The sequence below is a fragment of the Thamnophis sirtalis genome, unplaced genomic scaffold, assembly GCF_051295495.1.
Source record: "Thamnophis sirtalis isolate CommonGarterSnake01/CBP01778 unplaced genomic scaffold, rThaSir2_p1.2 scaffold_9, whole genome shotgun sequence".
In the NCBI taxonomy this organism is placed as follows: Eukaryota; Metazoa; Chordata; class Lepidosauria; order Squamata; family Natricidae; genus Thamnophis; species Thamnophis sirtalis.
In genome coordinates this window covers 45719398-45736092 of record NW_028261389.1, presented here as the reverse complement: position 1 = coordinate 45736092, position 16695 = coordinate 45719398, and the positions used below count along the sequence as shown (strand labels likewise).

Below are 16695 nucleotides of genomic sequence, written 5' to 3'. Positions count from 1 at the left end.
CTATCTTTTTTTGTTTACCTATTTTATGTACTAATATAGAATGCTTCAGAACAATCTGTTAAGACAGGTTCCTTCAGAAGCACTTCAGAACCTACACTCTCTCCAGTCTCTGTAAGTACACACATATTTGTTATGTCAATTTGTACTTTTTAGAGTTAATCCCGAAATATATTATTCAAGCTATCTTCAGAACTGGAGCCTCCATTTGTGCTGACATATTTGAAGGGTGCTCAGGTGGCAGAAAACTACATTTGGATCTTTGCAGTTCTGACAATTTTCTGCCTACAATAGCAGGGAATATATTAACATGAAGAAATAATTGTAATGCTCTATCTTCTCCCTGGCGTTTTGTTCCTTTTCATTACAACAAAAGGGAAGGTATCTGTTCTAAGTTTAATCCAACAGTAGAGTTATCACTGGCAGAGCTTTGCTGCTTCAGTTCACAGAACCACACTGACTTCAATAACTTTGTTTAGCTACCTCACTTTATAGAAGTGGCTTCTGTGACCCAGTGCAATACCTAGAAAGGGGAGACCATTTTACTGGGCCCTATCAAACAGGTGCTTTATAAAAGTAATACATTAGGGTTTTGTGCAGGCCAAATAAATATCTGCTGAGTCTAAGGAACATCAGAGAGCTGGGGAGGGATGTGGGAGGGGAGGAGAATGGTTTAGGCACCAGTTGCAGAAGATTCCTGTTATATCTTTTCATTGAATTCCCTAATGGTGGCATTTCTGCCACAAGGAAGGCTGGGTGGGATACAAAGTTGGAGGTATTATTAGATTTCTTCTTTGAGAACCTACTAAGTCTAACAGTTGCAGTTGTAGACTCAAGAAATTGCAAAAAAAAAATAACATTGAAACTAGGGCACTAATAATTCAACTCAATCAATCAATAAAATTGCATCTGAAGTTGTAAAAATATAAATTTCATCTGAACTATAAGGGATATATTTTTCTCCCAGAACTGTAATGCTTATTACTTAAATAATGTAATAAAAATACATAAATAAATAAATAAATAAATAATTTATTTTCTTCAATATTTTGATATAACTTTTTCAATGGCAAATCCATCCATTTAAATGTAGTGGCCGCTACTAAACTGTGAAAATAAAATAAAAATATTAAATATGGTTCATTACTGTGCCAGACCCACTCTTGTGTAAATGTATCATGACATCAGATCCAAGTATGTAAATCATGGAATTTGCAGTGTGATATTGCCACATGTTTTGTCACTTGCCCCCCTGCGTCCACTACAGATACATGTACAATTTTAATACATTTTATTTCCAAAGTTAAAATGCAAACTTCAACCGAAAAAAGGGAAACAAAAACAAAGCAAAACTAAACAAGACAAAATTATAAAGAGACAAACATACACATAAAGTGCCCCCCAAGTTGAACACTAATAAATATATTTCAACAATAATAGTTCCCCTTGCAAAACAGCTCTACAGTTTATAATCTTCTAAATCATTATTTCCCAGGTTGATTTGACCTTCTATCTACTCTTAAAAAAACATTTAACAGGTAAACCAACCACAAAAAGAAACTTGAAAGCCCTCTGTTAACAATCTATTATTGTATTTCACAATACAATATGCAATAAGCTTTTTAAATTCATGCTGCAGTTCTCAAAAAAATCTCCTTCAATTCTATCAGCAATAAATTGACTTCCAGTCCACCCAATTTTAAGTGCGATTTAGCTGCTGTTATCCAAGTGTCATCCATCAGTTGATTTATAACTGGTTTTAAATCATCAAGCCTTTTATCAAAATTTTCATTCAGAGCTTATAATTTTAAAAGCATTTTGTTTTCAGAGGCTGTGACATTAAATTGATATGGCTCTAGCCTTTTTTATGTTTCTTTTTGTGGGCATTTTTAAGAGTATATAATATATAATGTTCAATATCTTTTATTGTTATTTTCATTTTTAATATAATCCAAATTTGTTTTATAACCAAACTTTCACAACAAACATAGGCAAGTCCTCTCAAAGACAAAAGAAGTACATGTTCCATAACAGAATGACCACAGGAAAATTAAAATAATATTTCCCATGATAGAGAGTAAACAGAAAAGAAAGGGGAAATTCCAATCTTTTTAGAAGAAAAAAGAGCAGAGATATATATAAAAGAAAAATAAAATGGCAAAGTTCTTTTAAAAGTAAAATATAAAATCCTTGCAGTAGAAATCTGATGCAAATGTAAATCAAATCACTTTCATTACTAAGGAGAAAGTCTTTCCAACACTGATGTCCATGTAGCAAAAGCAAAAGTGTTTCATAACTCCAAAGCAAAGCAGTAAAAAAAGGGTAAAAATTACATTTTATGTCCCGCAGAAGGGTATAAAATAAATCAGCATTAAACTAGACAATGAATTAAAGATGTAAGTTAAAAGCAAAAAAAAAATGGTTCAAAAGCTGATGTTTAAAACCAAGGTGTATCTTTTAAAAAACAGTGACAAGAAAAGATAATCTTCTAACCTCTCTTACCAAGAATTGAAATCATATAGATTTCTCTTCCCTGACAAGTACAGGGTCATTTAAAGATCATCTTGGGTCATTCCTAGTTCTCCCATTCAAATCTGGGGAGCCTGCTGCCAAGGGACCAGCTTTGGCAGCAAAGTCAACTGTTTGTTGACAGAGGGAAAAATCATCCCAGTGCTCAGCCATTTTCTGGAAAACTACTTTTATAATTTTAAATCAAATTGAGAATAATATGTAATTATTTTACTATTTTATTTCTGAATTTAGAAATAACTCTTGCATTTAAAATAATCTGTGGATGGCTAAAAATCACAATTATGCATGTTTCTGTGTGATGTCAAGCATTTATTCTCCAATTTAATTTTTAAAGGAAAGTACTACTGAATCTGAAAAGATTAGGCAAGAAAATACTAAAGTAACAATGAAACTTAATTATATTAATTATGAAGTGGATATTCTGATCATCTATGACAGTAAACTTCAAAGTCTAACATTTACCATTAGAAGAAAATAGACTGTAGCAATGATAGCTTGTATAAACAATGGGCCCTTTATTGAGGCAAAGATACTTAAAGCTTCAATTCCATTTCTAAATAACTATCTCACTGTCCTTTATTCTTGGTTTTAAATATCTTTCTAAAAGGTAGGAAAGGTAAATAAGTAAGAAAACAGAGGAGTTGGGGACCCTAGCTAAGCACTGGTGTTTGGTAACAGAATTAAAATAAAAAGAGAATGAGAGTGGTCAGCAGAAACTTTAAACAGCTGTGGATCAGGCTGCAGATAAAGTGATACATTCATGTGCAGAATAGCTACTATCCATTTGAAAGAAGATAGTGGGCAAATGCGACCTCTTTAACAAAAAGAATTAGAACAATTTATTTTGTGGTAAATGAACCTGGAAAAGGTCTGTTGAGATTTAGTTTCTTGTTCTGTATAGCCTAATAATTTTCTTTCCGTAGTCTGCTTCTAGTCTTGGTGTTCTATTTAAAAAGTAATTCAAACATTTGTTCCTCTTTTTTAATTTTCAACTTTGAAACCATGGGGAAATAGCAGTTGTATAAAAATCAATTAGATCAGCTTACAAAATAAAGATTCTTCAATAAATTACAAGCTTTATAATTAGTATTAATTTGGTCTGGATATTAACAAATTTATCTAATTCAGTGACAAATAAATGAATTTACTGATATCTAGTTAATCTTACTGCTTTTTTACTGCACACTATTCTTTCTAGTATAAATACATCTGGTGTTTGCCCAGAAACTATTTACTTCCATATTCATTTGTTGTACAGCATGAAACAAATTGTTTTTATACTCTGAATTTTCCAGCTTCAGACTGTTGTAATGCTATTGTTGTAGGAGTATGCAGTCATCAAGTAACAAGTCCTAATAGTTGGCGGTAGCTGCATAGATCCTGCATGTAGTAAAAGTAAGAGCCGTTTGCATGTAAAAGCCCAGGCCTCTTGATGCTCTCTCAGAAGAATTTTGCTTAATGTGGTATATGCAATGGCTGTCAAACTAATTGTTTATTTTTATTCAGTCTGCAGCCCAGTCTACAAAGGATTATAACTGGTTATCATGTGTTTACTAGTCTGCTTATTGTCTTTTAACTAAAATGAAACATGGCTTAAAAAAGCATTCTAAAGCAACAAGCATACTTTCTTTGTGATAATTTGAGGTAATTTGTATGTTTTAAGACCGTAATTTTGGTAATTTCTTCCAACAATAATAAATGTGTGTTTTTATAAACAAAAGACTCTCAGGAGGGGGGACATATCACAAAATCAACATACCAGTTGTAGCAGCACCTTTTGTCTTGGTGTGCAACTTTTATGCATGTACAAAAGGAGTAGGCGGGGTGATGGAGTGTGCTCAACAGCTCTGCATCGGCTTACCTTATAGTCTCTGCAGTCAGGCAATCCATGCCCCAACACCTGCCTCACCTCACGGCCCTGGCACCAGTACACCACTTGGACTCCTGCTCTGTTGCAGCCGCGAGCAAGCAAAAGAAGTGGCCAGCTGCTGATGCTGCTGTTGTGGTGAAGGTGTCAGGCCATGGATGGCTTGGATGTGGTAAGCTGGTGAAGGGTGCATGGGGCAGCTCCACCCCCTCACCTCAGGGTTGCAGCACTGCAAGCAATCGCACAGGCTCTCAAGTAGGGCTTATTTTGATGGTAGGGCTTATGTTAACCACGCGTGAAATGTGTTTGGGCTTATTTTTGGGATAGGTCTTATTTTCAGGAAAAACATTGCAATGCTGTACTACAATAAATTTCTATTTTTTTAATCCTAGATACCACATTTATATCTAGTATTAAAATACTGACTGTTCTACTACTAACTGTTCAGGGATATATTTTATTAAGCTATAGAATATATGGTCAAAACATTAACAATATATTCTTAAAATTATGTTGGATTATATTCTTTAAACTGCATGACTTTTTCTTAAATGATTTGGGTATTTTAAGGGAGTTAATGAAAAAATTCATGTAATATTCCCTTTTATATGCTATCTATAAAAAACTAAAATATTTTTGGATTCTTAAGTTGCTTGTCTTTGGCACATAGCACAGCTTTTAAATTATCTGTATGTCAGCCATGTATTATAAATTGCATATAATGTATTGTTTATGAGTTAATGGATCTAGTTTTGAAAGTGCCAAAACTTTGATCAATTCAACTAAAATAACTGAAAGAAAACTTAAGGTTCTGTTGCATGAGTTAGAGATTGGTATGCCTTATTTACATTATGATAAGAAGCACAATCACTAATTAAACATTTTACTATCTACAAATAGAACAATGGTTCTTAAGAATAAAATAAAAGATCAGATAGACAGAAAAAATTTTTGGCAATAGATTTTAAGAGTACTTTTATAAACCCTTTAACTGAGTTATGTATTTTGTAATATATTCTACTGTAACTTCTTAGCTTGGTATTTTGAAAATTAACTCTTCTGGATTTGAATAAAATGTAACTTTATTATATTTTTATCAATGTACAATGTACATTTGTCATATACTGGTTTTTTAAATGTAAAAGATGAACATCATGAAAATGAATTTAAAAGTTCTATACATATCTAAACTCTTAGATAGTTTAGATAGTTTTAAAAAAAACTCTGAGTTTTTTTAGATTTGTATGGGGCCCAAAATCAAGAATAATATATGACAATACTTCCAAGCTGAATATTTTATTGTTTCACAGATCTTGCCAAACTGAGCATTCTACTATCTACATCTATAATATACCTAGTAAACTATTAGGGAAGGGCTGTCTTCATCCTCATTGTCTTACATATAATATTTGGATTAAATTGCTTCTTACCCCTCCCACCTGGGAATCCACCTCCTCACTCCATTCCATCACATCATGATCTTCCTGCAGAGGTGATTTCTTGTTGGAGTCTACCTGTTGGAATGTGTGACAACATTACAACCACCAAAGAAAAAATACCAATGAAAAAGACAGTTGCAAAGGAAGCAGCAGCAGATCCTCTTTCACTTCAGGTATCCATAGCTTTAGTCAACTTGGGCTGTTCTTGGAGTCAGAATATCATGGCCATCATTTAAAAACAAATAACTACATGGCAGAATTATAATATACCTTGAAGATGCTAACCATAACTTGCTGCTTATAATCAGAGGAACATATCAGGGGCACCATGTCTGAAAAAGCCTGTAATCTAATACACTGGAACAAGTTCATGCAAGATGCAGGAATTCCTTAATTTATTATCTAATTTTAGATTATGAAATTGATTTTTTTATAATTCAATCCATGCTATAAATTATGCCATTATTATTTTCTATGTGTATGATCATTGTATCTTGTATGAGCAGCAACCCTGAAATGATAAAAGAAAGAGTGGCAAGAACTAGGTCATATACAAGGCAGTTGTTAATCTTGCTGGAGGAAGAAAAACACGTGAACTGATTAAAGAGGAAAACAAAACAAAACAAAACAAAAAGCTTTAATCAGTGTAACTGTCAAGCTAGTGCAACTCTAAAGTCCTTGGTTTAGACAGAAACATCACACAGTCAAGAAATTTATTTCTGACTAAACACAAAGAACCCCACATTTTCTTTTTAAGTATATTTTATTTGAAAGCGCAGCACAAAATATGTTCCCTTATTTGAAAGGAAAGATTCAGGCTGGGTATTTCTAAACATTTCCAGCTTTTCCAATTTGTTGATAAAATATGAATTATTTTGGAGCTGTGTCCCTGTGGCTTGTCATGTCAGTTATTATATTGAAAAATTACTTATAAAAAGACTTTGACACTGAACTTTACAAATTTGTTCCAACTGACCTTGTCTTAGTTATTTGCCATTTTGCACATTGTTATTTGCCTTGTGCAATAATAGAAAAACTGTAGCAAAAGACCTAGCATTTTATGTGCTTAAAAATAAAGAATTTGCTTTAAATAGAGAAATCAACATGCTTATATCAAAGTCCATTTTCTCTCAGATGTATAAGGTTTGCTTTCTGCAGAATTCCTCATAAATGCTTGCATGTATTTTTCTTTTTAATTCAGTGAAAATGAACATTTAAACATATTTGTAATTATCCTTTTCTCTGCAAAGTTTAAGCTAACAAAATGAATCTGTAATTTCAATGTTAGTTTAGATAAAATTCTGAAGAAATTTTATCTAAACTAACATTGTGGTTATATTGTCAACCAATCACTGTCCCTCAAACATCTTCACTCTCTTTGTATTGTTATTTTTCTTTGCTTTTCTTCCTTTAATTTTTTACTTTGAAGGAAGGAATGTGAAGTTTAGTTTCAGGATTTTTAATTGATCCAATTTCAGCTTTGTTTACCCTTTAATTCAAAACTACAATAATTATTGCTAACAATAATAGCATAACAAATATTGTTCATAAATGTATTTATTCATAAAATGGGCTTTTGGTGGAACATCACATTTACTTTTCATAAAATAGTCTAACCATTATATTCACCTGATCTAGTTAAATAGACTATAATGCCAATACAGGAATGTAATTCCTGATCTTATCTTTATCCTGTACAATAGTGCAGGAATTTTTTTATATATAAATAATGGTAGCAAAAGACTAAAATTTGAATGAAAAAGCCATAGGACCTGCACACATCATGCCAAATTCTAAGTTTCTGTTCTGTTAAAGTGTTTGTGTCATCTGCCTCATATATTACAATACTGAGAAGTTACAGCTCCTTTAATGATTGAATTGTGCAAAAGAATATATACATTCAGACTTTGTGGTTTGTGCTATACATTTATTTTAAATCTTGTAGAATTCTGAATCAACATATTAACTTCTTCTCACAGCATAATTTATATCCATAGATGGTTTCATGTTGGATGATGCATTAGGACCAATGGTGGGTTGCCAATTTTTTTACTACCAGTTCAGATGCACATGCGCAGAAGCGTTCAGGCAGTTGTGCGGAGCCTCCGGCCGCCACTACTACCGGTCCGCCCAAACTGGGCCAAACCGGGGCAATCCACCTCTTACTAGGATGCAAACATCAGTTACTGTAACATATAATACAAAAATCCATGCTATCCGCAGTTGGCTAGGTTCATGCACCATATTAAACCAAATATATATATATATGTGGTTTATTGTGTCATATGAAGCCAGCCTTTGTGGTTTATTCATGGGTTAGAATATTATATGAACGCAATAAGTTATAGTTTATGAATGAATCATGGTTAAACAAACCATGTCCTAATACAATTGAATATACCAAATCTATAAAAAAACAGTGAGAATGACCACAGAATTAAATAGAAGTTACAGAAATAGAAAATTAGACTATTTAACTGAAAATTATATAGATTCAGCAGTAGAACTAATTATAATTAAGGTATTTTTTAAAAAAATGCAGAAAATACTATTTTTGTCTAAGTCCATTTAATTATGAAACACTTTAATGACATTATATATTTGTTTTTTTTCTTAGACGGCTTGATGCTAACCATATTAGCTTCATACCTTCCAACTGTTTCAGCGGCTTGATGTCACTTAGATATCTGTGGCTGGATGATAACTCTTTGACTGAAATTCCAGTGCAAGCTTTCAGAAGTTTACCAGCACTGCAGGCAATGACACTTGCACTCAACAAAATCTACTATATTCCAGATTATGCTTTTGGAAATCTCTCCAATTTAGTAGTGCTGTAAGTTTGTATTTGATTTTAGACATAAAATCTAATTAACTTTCAAGAGTTTCAGCTGCTGACTTCATGAAAGTATATGTTTAATATACAGCTAGTTCTTTTAGTAGAACAGCAAATATTTCAGTCCAAAACCTGGTTAATGAAGCCAATTGAATGCTACTTTGAGGCAAAAGAACCTGAAGCTGACAATACTATTGTTTGTTTTTGTATATTTTATTTTGGCCATATGTAGAGTATTAATTTTTTTTTATAAATAAGCTTTATTGCCAGTTTGGATCGGAGAGTAGTTGCATTTGAAAGTAAATATTTGGGGGTACAGTAGTTTTGCCATTTTTCTACCTTATTTCAAAAATGATTGTAGCCTACCAAAAAGGTCTGTAAATGTGCAGAATGGAAGAATTCCAACTGTTAAATGGAATTGATGTGATCAGGATCAACCTAGTTTGGGTTACTGCATTGGCTTGGAGCAGGGATATAAACTTTTTTTTTTTTTTAGTGGAATGTCCTGTCTGCATGTTAAAAAAAAAGTGAGAATGGGAGTAAAGTTAAAATGAATAGTTAAAGATGAAACTTTATGGAGAAACATAAGGATTGTTTTAAGAATCCTCATGTTTCTTGTCTTGACTTGAAGATTTTTATGCTTAAGTTACTTGTGGAATCTGCGCTCCAGTGTTATGCAATATTTTATCATGCTTCCTGAGTCTACATGCATTGGATCTGAGGAACACAGACATGTACAAAAATCAAAATTCATGCATTCATTCACTCACTCAATTTTATAGCTGCCCATCTCAGTCAGTGACTCTGGGCTGCTTGCAATTCAAAAAATATATTACAATAAAATATATCTTAAAAACATTTTAAATAGTACAAAACATTCAAAATAAATATATAGAAAGTCCTCAACTTACAACCAAAATTTATGGTGCTAAGTAAAAAAAAAATAATGGTGAGTTTTGCCCCATTTTACAATATGACTTTTCTTGCCACATCTGTCAAGTGAATCACTGCAGTTGTTAATAACATGGTTGTTAAATGAATATGGATTTCCCATTGGCCTTGCTTGTCAGAAGGTCACAAAAAGGGATTACATGACTCCTGGACACTGCAACTGTCATAAATGTGAGTCAGTTGACGAGCATCTGAATGTCTATCACGTGACTGAATGTATATCACGTGTAACTGAGCTGTTGTAAGCTGAGGACTTCTTGCCAGTTAGCAATAAACACAGGAAGGGGGGAACTAAATAAACTCAGCACCTGGACTTGGGAACACAGCCAGGTTTTTAGAGCCGTACAAAAGGCTAACAGGATTTCAGGCCATTCTAATCTCTGATGGTATTCTATATAAGAATGAGGATGAAATTTCCATGAGTACATTTGAAGATGATAGTATGGCAATGCTAAAGCTGTAAACAGTGCCACCTTCACATTACATATTTGGAGTAGGGTAGTAAAAGTATCTACAAAAGGAACTAATAAAAACTATTTTCCTGAAGTGGTGATCAACAAATAAAAACTGGCATATTTGGGGCATGTAGTATGAACTGATTATGAGCTAGAAAATATTTTACATTGACAAACTTTAGATAAATTGCCTACACAGGAAGATAGAGATTACTGAAATTTTACTGTAGATAAGTAATGTAAGCATTTGTACACAGAATGGGATTTAGTCCTGACTCAAGAGCACCTAAATTAACTTTGTAAAGAGCAAGAAAGCACTTACTGATAATCACATGTTGAAGTAAGAAAAGAACATGAGCAATATGAAAAACCACAAAAATATAAAATGTTCATTTAACCAGATTAAGAGCCAAATGAAAATGCAAATAGAAGGGCAATTGGTAAAATACGTTCTGTACTATCCAAATGTTTGTAAAAATGATTTTCACAAATGATGGGAGAGCAGGAGTAACCATTAAAATGTTTTCTTTGCTGTATTTTTTTTACATTTTCTTTCTCATATTCTGAATGGTCTGCTTCAGGCATCTTCATAACAATAGAATCAACTTCTTGGGAAAGAAATGCTTCGAAGGCCTCCATAGCCTAGAAACTTTGTGAGTTGAGCTTTTTCCATGTTTCCATTGACATTCTGCAAATCATTTTTTAAAATGCCTAAATGCAGATTTAGAGAAGTTATTGATATTGACTCCATTGTTAAATTCTTAAGGATGTAATCCAACCCACATTTAAATGGAAGCCAGTTTGCCTTATATTATTTTCCTTTAATTTACAGAATTGCAGTGCTATTTATTAACTTTTTTAGTTTGTAGACAATGGGCATTTGAAAAGTCTACTGGATATACACTAAGAAAATAATCGATATCTCACTGTGACTATTTAAATTCTTGATCAATGTTTGAAAAGTTTGGCCCAAATTAAACTATAATTTTGTTCAGATTTGCAAAAACGGGTTTTACTTATATAGTTAAATTTGCAAAGACTGTGGTATGATCTTGTAAAAAAACATTTTTATTAATTTTTCCTTTAAGGTTAATTTAGCAAATAACATAAATTGTAAAAAGAATAAAATACAACTTAGTCTGATCAAGTTAGTCAAAAATAGGGATCTAAAGTTAAGAAGGAGAGGTTATTCAAGCAGAATATAATAATAAATAAAATATTAAGTAAATGCAAATATCTATTATATTTATTTTAACAAATCATTAATGGGCATGGATCCAATTACTTGAGGAACAATCTCACCCCAATGAGACTGGCTCACCCCACCGACAATGGCAGCCAAGGAATTTTGGCTGGGGGATTCAAGGAGAAGTGTCTTCTCTGCCGTTTTTCCTGCCCTCTGGAACATCTTATCCTATGAGATGAAACTAGCTCCCACCCTCCTGACTTTGTGAGATGGCTTGGGGACCCAATAGGAAAGCTTCATACTAGAGGTGGTTGATTAATTAAAATTTAATCCCATCTCCCCCTCCCTGGGTGTCCAGCTCTCCTCTTGTGTATATAATTTTATCAATGTTTTTATCTGCTGCATTTTTATGATGGGTGATATTAATGTTTTCCAATGTTTTTATGTTGTAAATCACCCAGAGTCATTGATTCCTAGATGGATGGCAAATAAATTTTATAAATAAATAAAGTTATATAAATGTATACATCTAAAAGTGCAGCACAAAACAGGTAAAGTTTTTCCTTTTAAATATGAAGATTAGTAGTGTCTAATGTGGGGTACTTTTTCTTCTCCCAATTCAGAGATTTAAATTACAACAATCTGAATGAATTTCCCACTTCTGTCAATGTCCTCAGAAACTTGAAAGAACTGTGAGTACAGAATTTTGGTCTTCAGCTCCTCAGTTTCCAGTGTTCATTTTGATTCATTTAAGTCCTGACATATTTATCATCCCATTTCAAAAATCACTACCTATTTTTCAGAATATATATTTTATTTTGTAGGCATTGTTTTTTTCAACTTGGTAATTATAGTTGTCTGAAATGAAAATTCAGGAATAAATTATAAAAAAGCAGCATGTTCTGACATGTTGCTGGTGCTGTCTGTAATAGTGGAGTACTTTGCTTAATGTGCTAGTACAATTTTAGGATTGTAATACAAATAGTAGATTATTATTAATTATTAAAGTCTTTAAATAAATGCATTAAAATAATATAAGTAGATTAAGCAGTAAAAACATTATTTCCAGAGAAATTTACATTATTAAGCATATTTGTTTCTCTATTACAGTTTGTAGTTTAAAAGATAAATTATATTTTGCCAACTGAATCTGTTTTCTAATATCTGAAACTGGGATGGTCAAAGTTGGTTCACTTCTTCTTCCCCATGTCATTATTTACAATATACACTAAAATGTCCTGCTAAATGTGGTGGGGCAATAGAGCAGGCCAGGTTTCCTTTTTTCTATGGAGAGGAGGGGAAGAGTAAACATAGTATTTCCATTAGCCTAATCGTGTGTGACTGACAATACTTACAAAGTCTCTGCTGTGCAATGACCTGAATTTGAGATTGTTGAAATGACATTGTCCAAGTTTTTTCATTCACACAGAATCTGTTAAGGGGGAAATAGTTGATAGGTACATTATACATTACTACACACACACATACATAGAGAGTGTGACAGAGAGAAATGGATGCTTGTGAGGTTAGAAAGAAAAAGAAAAAAGAGGGTAAAATTTGTCTTAAGTGAAAAAACATCTTAGGTAAAACTTGATTTTTAAAAAAAATAATGTGTGTCAATAGGAAGTGAACAGGAAACTGATAATAATAGACATTTTAATGTATGTATGTATGTATGTATGTATGTATGTATGTATGTATGTATGTATGTATGTATGTATCTGCAAATGCTGACAGCCTTCCACTATGTTCATTTTCACTTTGTTTTCCTACTGATATATTGTTTCTTATGCAATCAGTTTCCAGAGACAGCCATTATATAGTCACTAATAATAGCATCCCAAACAATGAAACAAATTTAGTGAACCATGCAATATTTTAGTTTCAACTTGAGTGACTTTGTTTGTACCTCAGTGGAAAAACAAATATTTCCCATGCAATCATTATTATTGTTGTTAAAACTTTAGTGTTTTGTTCTCGTATTAGATAATCATGCAAGCAAATAATATACTTCCATTAATTTGGAAATAATTTGCTTTGCTCTTAAATGACAATGTTTACATTGTCATTTAACAAAACTCTCATATAGAAATGCCATGAAAAGCCAGTATATACAGGATGCCTTGAAACTGTACATCTGTTATTCATATTCATTAAATATTCTTAATTAAAACAAATTTACTTGGAAGTGTTTTTGCTTGGTTTGATTATAGTTATTGGGGAAGAAGTAATAATGTCATAAGTAAATTAATTTGTACACATTATTAAAGATATGAAAGAATTGGAAAATGTTAGTATTGTTTTTATTAATCTAAGCATTCATTTATTGATTTTATCAGATGGCAGCCTCTGACTCGGTTGGGAAGCTAAGCAGGGTTGGGCCTATTTAGAACTTGGATGAAATACATCTTGGAATACCAGAGTTTCAAATGTACCAGAGTATATTGAAAGTAAAATGAAAACAAAAACCATTTAGGAAGATGTATTGGTAAACCAATTACATTTGCCAAAAAAGGTGCATGAGTGTATCCATGAATTCATCAGGAAACAAATTTGATTCAAAGGAGATTTTACTTTATCCCTATAGTGTTTTGAGGAACTTATTGAAAACTAAAAATCTCCTATATTGTGATAGCTGGTACCTTTCTATAGAATCTCATTTATTTAGAGTAACTTTGACTTTGGGTAACTCTAAAGAAATTTCTGTTTCTATGTATTGTGGGCATGTATTCTATTTCTGTTATTTTATATCTAGCGGATTTCATAATAACAACATAAGGTCAATACCTGAACAAGCATTTATGGGCAATCCATCACTTACAGCAATGTAAGTTATAAAACTTTACTTTTTCTAGAACATTTTTCTATTTGTTTTTCTATTAATTACTTTATTTCATTATAGATTAGTTTTTTTAGTATTTTATATGATACAGCAATGTTTCTCAAATATTATTAAATTTACCGTGTTACCTTGAAAACAAGACCTACTCTGAAAGTAAGCCCTAGCCTGATTTTTTAAAGTGTGCACCTAATATAAGCCCTAATGAAGGGGATGGACATGGAAAGCACAGGAGGCAGGCCAACCACATGTCCCCTCACAAACATGGGCAGCGATCCCTGAGTCACAGTGGCTCCTTCCCTTCCCCGGTCACCTCATGGAGGCTCGGCCCCAAAATCGCAGTCCCACAGATTGGCTGAGCCAGCAAGGGCTGGGAGCTGCCTCTCATTGTTGTTTGCTCAGTTTTATTTTTTTTAAAAATGATTTAGCATATATAATTTGGGAAGCAAATAGTTCTGGAGATAAGCATTCAATAAAAAGATTGCAGGCAAGTCATAAATCCTTTTATGAGAATATCAGTAAATTGCATCAGAATTTGAAGATTTAAATCTTACAGTGTTGAATTCATTTTCTTCACAGCCATTTTTATGATAATCCTATCCAGACTGTGGGAAAGTCTGCTTTTCACCATTTACCTGAACTCAGAACGCTGTATGTATTTGCACCTTTAAAAACACTTTAGCTCCAAACAAAAAATATTTCATTCCTTAAACCACAACATTAATATATTGTGTTTGTAATTATAGAACATTAAATGGTGTTTCAGAGATGACAGAATTCCCTGATTTGACTGGGGCAACAAGCCTTGAAAGCTTGTAAGTATTAGATCTATAGTTTGTTACTTTTAAAAATAGATGGTAACAATTATTTTTGATGTCCAGTTTCTTTAAAGGACTTGTCTTTTAATCAGTAATATATTTGTAACCCACTGTACAAAATTAGTACATCATTGATTTTAAATTTGTGATGGATTTAAATTAGCTTATGGTTTGAACTATATATATTGGTTGGTTGGTTGATTCACTGATTGCATAGTGGAGAACCAGGTGAAAACCAATGAAATATGTTCCTGATATGGTTTTCTTTTATCTCTCAGACTTATCCCTGTACTTCACCTCTTAAATGTATGCACATAATATTGATTATAGATAGGTTCAGGTATGTTGTTCTTCAACAGAGAGAGAATTAACACTTCTTAATTCTTATGAATTAGACAATAGCACCAAATAGTTATATCACTCAGGACTTCAGATTAATCTGCTATGGACTAGGTTAATTCCTATTGCAGTTATTAATTATTTCAAATTTATTATCTTAATAGGATCCTTACAGGAGCTCAGATCACAACTCTTCCAGAATCAATTTGTGAGCACCTTCCTAATCTCCAAGTACTGTAAGTATAGTGGAGAGATAATGTTAAATCATACCACTGATTCAGAGAATGCATACGGTATTATACATACAGTACAATACATACAGTATATCAATAGTATAATGACTTTTTTAAAAGGGAAATCTGGATTGAAATTAGCCACACATTTATTATATTAAATTGGATAAAGAAAACAATCCTCCCTAACTTTGTAATGCCCAGATGTGTACTAGTATTGGGAAAGATCTTGTAAAATGGGGTGAAGAGGTACGGCCTAGGGAACAGTCAGATAAGAGTTAGCATAGCCTACACCTGGAGAGTGGACAGGGCAGGAGGCTCAGAAGGGATTCTCTAGTTTTTCAGGCTATAAAGGAGACAGCATGAAAATTGTACTTTTCGGCTTGCAAGATTCTGTTAATGTAGAAGTAGAATTAGCTTAGCTTGTCATGTCTTGTATCTGAACTATCTGGTAAGTCTGACAAGATGTGACATACCATAACTCTTAGAAATTCCTAGGAAACGTTACCCATTTGGAGGGTGTTATTTTAGGATGCTTTTTAAAAGGTGCTTTTAAAAATTAAGTTAATACATTTCCCTGAAAATAAAACCAGGTCTTATTTTCTTTTAGGCTTGAAAATAAGTACTTGGGCTTATTTTCGTGGAGGTCTTATTTTTTGAGGTGCAGGAGGTGGCAAGCACAGTCACCTCATGGCTGCTCAGCCCCTTAACCATGGCTGAGCCAGCGAGGGCTGGGAGTTCCGTCTCTCCAGGTGCCTAGAGATGTTTCCAGTGCACTCTTGCTATCCCCAGTTCTGCCTACAGTACCAGGCAACCTTGCAGCCAAGGGCCCCTCTCTTCCGCAGCTCACCTTGTGGCTGTGGAGCAGGCAGCAACAACAGTTTGTGCTCCACCAGGCCTGTACCCCGCTGCTGCTGCTTGAGAAAAGAACAATTCTGGAAGATTGTGGGAAGCATGAGCTTACAGTAGAAGCAAATTGCAGCCTGTACCTTTCAAGCAATCAAATGTCTGTGTGTGTGAGAGAGGGGGGGGGGGACAGAGGACAGAGGCAGTAACAAGAATTGCAGACAACACTGTTTGAAAGGGTTTCCACTCTGCCATCTCTCTCTCTCCCTCTCCCCCCCCTCTCTCTCTCTCTCTCTCTCACACACACACACACACACACGGGATAAGAAACAGCTGAGGGGAACTGGGTAAGGGGACTGA

The 16695-nt window shown here is 33.3% G+C and overlaps 1 protein-coding gene across 1 annotated transcript in view; it reads left to right on the top strand.

The window, feature by feature from the left end:
- The window catches only part of LGR5 (leucine rich repeat containing G protein-coupled receptor 5), a 59253-nt gene that overhangs the window by 26033 nt on the left and 16525 nt on the right, over positions 1 to 16695 (top strand). Inside the window, exons 4-11 of the mRNA XM_014066992.2 lie at positions 40 to 111; positions 8453 to 8668; positions 10656 to 10727; positions 11884 to 11952; positions 14016 to 14087; positions 14679 to 14750; positions 14846 to 14914; positions 15421 to 15492. Of these exons, the coding sequence (XP_013922467.2) occupies positions 40 to 111; positions 8453 to 8668; positions 10656 to 10727; positions 11884 to 11952; positions 14016 to 14087; positions 14679 to 14750; positions 14846 to 14914; positions 15421 to 15492 (714 nt within the window). The remainder of the gene's footprint in view (positions 1 to 39; positions 112 to 8452; positions 8669 to 10655; positions 10728 to 11883; positions 11953 to 14015; positions 14088 to 14678; positions 14751 to 14845; positions 14915 to 15420; positions 15493 to 16695) is intronic.